The sequence below is a fragment of the Geospiza fortis genome, unplaced genomic scaffold (genome assembly GCF_000277835.1).
Source record: "Geospiza fortis unplaced genomic scaffold, GeoFor_1.0 scaffold355, whole genome shotgun sequence".
In the NCBI taxonomy this organism is placed as follows: Eukaryota; Metazoa; Chordata; class Aves; order Passeriformes; family Thraupidae; genus Geospiza; species Geospiza fortis.
In genome coordinates, this window is record NW_005054714.1 from 129302 (window position 1) to 135161 (window position 5860).

Consider the following 5860-nt stretch of genomic DNA (forward strand, 5'->3'; position numbering starts at 1 on the left):
CCCCGGTGCTTCTGCCGCTCCCGGCGCTCCGCCATCAGCTCCGTGTCCACCGGGCTCCAGAGCCTGGCGGCGTTCCCGGGATTCACCAAGAGACGCAGCTCCGTGTAGCCCCCATCACGCCCTCCCATCCCGGATCCCTCCTGGAGCGGGAGGAAGCTGCTCTGGGCTTGGGAACGATGCCGGAGCAAGGCCATGCCGGTTGGCTCCGGAATGGATTTTAATTTAAAACCTCTTGGATTTTAATTTCACACACACACACAAAAAAACCAACCAAACCACTCCTTGAAAATGTGAAACTTGGGAGAGCAGGAGAGCCCCGGAATCTGGCGGGATTTTGGGGGGCACTTCCCACTGTGGGCAGCCTCTCCACGCTCTGGATCCTCAGGAATTCCCTGGGAAGCGCAGAGGGACCCGACGGCCATGGAAATCAGGCTAAGAGGGGCTTAGCCGGAGCTTTTCCTCATCAGCCGCCCGGAAAAGCAGCCGGGAGTCACGTAGGCTGCTCCAAACCCTGGGATTTGGGGCTGTCTTAACCCAAATTCGTGGCAGGGCAGAGCTGGGAGTCCTCGGGATTTAGCGGGAATCGTCCGTGGGAGGCTGGCTGATCCCACAGGATTTCTGTGTCCGTCCACACCAAGAGTCTGGGGATGGGGTTGTTCCCCTCAGGAAGGGGTTTGGGGGACAGTTTGGGATATTTTCCCTTGAGATCCTGCATCTCCATCCTCCCCAAGGCTCCAGGGATGGAATTATTTCCCTCTGAGTGGTTTTGTCAGGGATAATCCAGGATATTTTCCCATGGGATCCCCATTTCTGTTCTCTCCAAAGCTCTGGGGATAGAGTTGTTCCTCCTGGGAAGGTATTTTGGGGAAAATCTGGGATATTTTCCCCTGGGATCTCCATCTCCATCCTCCCCAAGGCTCCAGGGGTGGAAATTTTCCCCTCAGGGAGGTTTTTTTGGGATATTTTCCCCTTGGATCCCCATCTCCATCCTCACCGAGACTCTGGGAATGGAATTGTTCCCTCGGGGAGGAATTTTAGGGAAAATTGTCCCCCGGGATCCCCATTCCCATCCTCACCAGGACTCCGGGGATGGAATCTTTTCCCTCAGAGAGAAATCTGGGATATTACAACACTTCTCCATCCTTCCCTCCACACCCCTTCCCACCACCACCCTCACTCCTGGGGCACTCCCGGAATTCCCTGGGATGCCCCGGGGGTCACCTCTGTCCCCACCACCCCAACAGGGAAGCAAAACTCCCCTCCTTTCCCTTTCCTGCCCTTCCAGGATGGAATTTTCCCCTCCCAGCACCCAAAGCCCCTCCAGGGGACATGGTGGGGACACGGGGGGGACCCTCCTGGAGCACTGGAGGTGGCAGGGGAGGGGGACTTTGGGGATGTTCCGTCACCTTTCCAGAGAGGAAAAAACCAAAATCCATGGATTTCTGATCCTTGAGCTGTACGTTTGTGAGATTCCAGAGGATATTTATTACCAACGGCGCTATCCGTGGAATTCCAGAAATATCCGTCAGAGAGGAGGCCCGGGGGACACTTCCTGACGATTCCAGGGAGGAATTTCTGCATCTTCCTCATCCAGGGGCGCCCGGTTCCCGCCGGGAAGGGGTCCCTGGTTCTCATGCCAAAGCCGATGTGTCCCGCGGGGTTCGATTCCTTGGAGAGAGAAATAAAGGATTGTTGGAAGCTCGGGAGTGTCTGGGATCTTCCCGAGGGATCTGGAGAGGGAGGGGGGGATTGGGAAAGGAGGATCCCGATCCTCTGGGATCTTGGCTTTGCCTCCAGTAATTCACTCAGGATCTGGGAAAGGAGGATCCTGATCCCCTGGGATCCTGGCTTTGCCTCCAGTAATTCCCTTGGGATCTGAGAAAGGAGAATCCTGATCTTCTGGGATCTCGACTTTGCCTCCATTTCTTTCTCTCAGGATCTGGGAAAGGAGGATCTCAATCCTCTGGGATCTTGACTTTGCCTCCAGTAATTCCCTTGGGATCTGGGAAGGGAGGATCCCGATCCTCGGGGATCTTGGCTTTGCTTCCCACAACGATTGGAAAAGGAGGATCCTGATCCTCTGGGATCTCGACTTTACCTCCTGTAATTCCTTTGGGATCTGGGAAGGGAGGACCTCAATCCCCAGGACCTCAGATCCTTCCCTTGGGATCTGGGAAAGGAGGATCCTGATCCATCCATCCATCCATCCATCCATCCATCCATCCATCCATCCATCCATCCATCCATCCATCCATCCATCCATCCATCCATCCATCCATCCATCCATCCATCCATCCATCCATCCATGGATCCATCCCTCCACCCTTTAACCCCGCCCCATTTTCCATGCCTCAATTCCCGATGGAGCAGAGGACAGACCCGGGATTTTCCCAGTCCCAGGACACCAAGCTCAGCCCCCTCCAGCATTTGGGAACACAAAACATTCCCGAGGGATCCACAGGGATCCACAGGGGCTGATCCAGGGATTCAGAGGAGCCTCCACGCAGATTCCCGAGGGATTCAGGGATCCTGAGCCATTTTTTTTCCCTCTTAAAGCGTTTCAATGTTCCCTGTCAGCCGAATCCCAAATATTTACAATCCATCGGAGCGGCTCCACATTCCAGCCTGGCGTTGGGCGGCTGTGGGGGAAGCTCATCCCGGGGCTCATCCCAGGAGCGGGAGGGAAGGTCGTTATCGTGGTGGGAAAGGGGGAAAAATCGGGGAAAAATTGGGGAAATCCAGGGATTATTGGGGAAAAATCAACGGGAAAACGGGGCCACATTTCTGTCCTTTCCACCTTTCTGTCCCTCCCCAGCGCCACATTTCTGTCCCTCCTCATCCCATCCCCCTCCAGGGCCACATTTCTGTCCCCCCCAGGGCCACCCTTCTGTCCCCCCAAGGTCACATTTCTGTCCCGTCAGGGTCACATTTCTGTCCCTCGGGGTTGCATTTTGATGTCCCCCCTTAGGGCCATGCTCTTGTCCCCTCCAGGGTGACATTTCAGTCACCTCCAGGGTCACATTTCTGTCCCCCCCCAGGGCCACATTTTGATGTCCCCCCTTAGGGCCACACTCTTGTCCTCTCCAGGGCCACCTTTCTGTCCCCCAGGGCCACCTTTCTGTCCCTCCTTGGGGACACATTTGGGTCCCTCCTGAGGCCACCTTCCTGTCCCCTCCTCACAGCCCCATTAGTGCCACACTTTTGTCCCCACCGGGGCCACATTTCTGTCCCCCCCAGGGCCACATTTCTGTCCCTCAGGGTCACATTTCTGTCCCTCCTCAGGGTCACATTTCTGTCCCCCCCAGGGCCACATTTTGATGCCCCCCCCTTGCCACGCTCTTGTCCCCTCCAGGGTCACACTTCCATCCCTCCTCAGGGTCACATTTCTGTCCCCTCCAGGGTCACATTTTGATGTCCCCCCTTGCCACGCTCTTGTCCCCTCCAGGGTCACACTTCTGTCCCTCCTCAGGGTCACATTTCTGCCCCCCAGGGTCACATCTCTATCCCCCCCCAGGGTCCCATTTTGATGTCCCCCCAGGGCCACATTTTTGTGTCCCCCAGGGTCACATTTCTGTCCCTGCTGCCCCCACCCCAGAGGACTCTCCCTTCCCCGCTCTGACCAACATCCCCGCCATGGGAAGGGTTAATCCCAACTCAATCCCATCCCAATCTCATCCCGATCCCAGCCTGATCAAAACCCTTGGATTGAGAATTCCTGTGCCCAGGCATGGGAAGGGTTAATCCCATCCCAATCCCATCCCAATCCTTGGCTGAGCCCTTGGATTGGCAATTTCCACCCCCTGCCACGGGAAGGGCTGGAAAAGGAATGGAAAAAGAGATGGAAAAAGGGATTGAAAAAAGGGTGGGAAAGGGAAAGAAAGGGGTGGAAAAGGAATGGAGAAAGGGGTGGAAAAAAGGATTGAAAAAAGGGTGGGAAATGGAAGGAAAAGGGCTGGAAAAGGAATGGAAAAAGAGGAGGGAAAAGGGATTGAAAAAAGGGTGGAAAAGGGAAAGAAAGGGGTGGAAAAGGAATGGAGAAAGGGGTGGAAAAAAGGATTGAAAAAAGGGTGGGAAATGGAAGTAAAAGGGCTGGAAAAGGGATGGAAAAAGGGGTGGGAAAAAGGATTGAAAAAAGGGTGGGAAATGGAAGGAAAAGGGCTGGAAAAGGGCTGGAAAAAGAGATGGAAAAAGGGATTGAAAAAAGGGTGGGAAAGGGAAAGAAAGGGGTGGAAAAGGAATGAAAAATGGGGTGGAAAAAAGGATTGAAAAAAGGGTGGGAAATGGAAGTAAAAGGGGTGGAAAAGGGATGGGAAAAGGGGTGGAAAAGGTATGGAAAAACAATTAATCACCGGTTGTGGGGGAGGCCCGGGAGGGAACAGGGGGACGGAGAGGCTGCCTGGGATTATCCCGGGCAGGTTTATCCTGGGTTTATCCTGGGCAGATTTATCCCGGGTTTACTCTGGTCAGGTCTTTCCAAACACATTTATCCCAGGCAGGCTTGTCCCAGCCAGGTTTATCCTGGGCAGGTTTATCCAGGGTTTATCCCAGACAGATTTATCCCAGGTTTATCCCAGACAGGTTTACCGCAGTCAGGTTTATCCCGGGTAGGTTTATCTGGGGCAGGTTTATCCTATCCAGGTTTATCCTGGGCAGGTTTATCACAGCCAGGTTTATCCCAGGTTTATCCCAGACAGGTTTATCCCAGAGAAGTTTATCCCAGGTTTATCCCAGACAGGTTTATCCCAGAGAAGTTTATCCCAGGTTTATCCCAGACAGATTTATCCCAGGTTTATCCCAGACAGGTTTATCCCAGAGGAGTTTATCCCAGGTTTATCCCAGACAGGTTTATCCCAGAGAAGTTTATCCCAGGTTTATCCCAGACAGGTTTATCCCAGGTTTATCCCAGACAGGTTTATCCCAGAGGAGTTTATCCCAGGTTTATCCCGGGTTTATCCCGCGCAGGCCCTGCGGGTCCCGAATCCCGGGAATGGATCGCGGTTCCGATCCCGGTCCGACAGCGCCACCTGCCGGACGCGAGGGCGGAGGCGCCGGGACCCGAATCCCCGGGATGGGAATTCCAGGGACGGAATTCCCAGGAGAGAATTCCCGGGACAGAATCCCGGGACAGAATTCCCGGGATAGAATTCTGGGATGAGAATTCCAGGGAGAGAATTCCCCAAGACGGAATCCTCGGGACAGAATTCTCAAGATAAAATTCCCGGGACAGAATTCCAGGGATAAAATTCCGGGACAGAATTCCCGGGACAGAATCCCCAGGACAGAATCCTCTGGACAGAATTCAGGACACAGAATTCCCGGGACAGAATACCGGGACAGGATCCCGGGGACAGAATTCCGGGGACAAAATTCCGGGGACAGAACTCCCGGGACAAAATTCCGGGGCCAGAATCCCCAAGACAGAAATTCCGGGACAAAACTTCCAGGATAGAATCCCCGAGGCAGAATTTCGGGACGGAACCCAGGGACAGAATTCCCGGGATCGGCTGCACCTGGTGGGGGCGTGGTTATGCAAAATAGGGGGCGTGGCTTCACGCACACCCCCCCCATCGCTCTATGGGCGTGGCCAGCTCGGTCAGGGGCGGTGTTTTCCCATTGGGGGTGTGGCCAAGGGGGCGTGTCCCACATTCGGCTGATGGGGGCGTGCTCGGTGGGCGTGTCTCCCGTTGTGGGCGTGTCCGGGGGCGTGTCCCCGCGGGCGGCGGTGCCGGGGGGGCCATGGCGTGGTCCCGGTACCAGCTGGGCCTGGCCGCGCTCATGCTCCTCACCGGCTCCATCAACACCCTGGCGGCCAAGTGAGTCCCCCAAAATCCCCCAAAATCCCCCAAAATCCCCCAAAATC

At 55.2% G+C, this 5860-nt stretch overlaps 1 protein-coding gene across 1 annotated transcript in view; it reads left to right on the top strand.

Moving 5' to 3' along the window:
* Positions 1 to 5688: 5688 nt before the first annotated feature.
* Positions 5689 to 5860, top strand: part of SLC35F6 (solute carrier family 35 member F6) — a 10005-nt gene continuing 9833 nt past the window's right edge. The window contains exon 1 of the mRNA XM_005430939.2: positions 5689 to 5813. Within this exon, the coding sequence (XP_005430996.1) occupies positions 5737 to 5813 (77 nt within the window). The 5' untranslated portion in view covers positions 5689 to 5736. The remainder of the gene's footprint in view (positions 5814 to 5860) is intronic.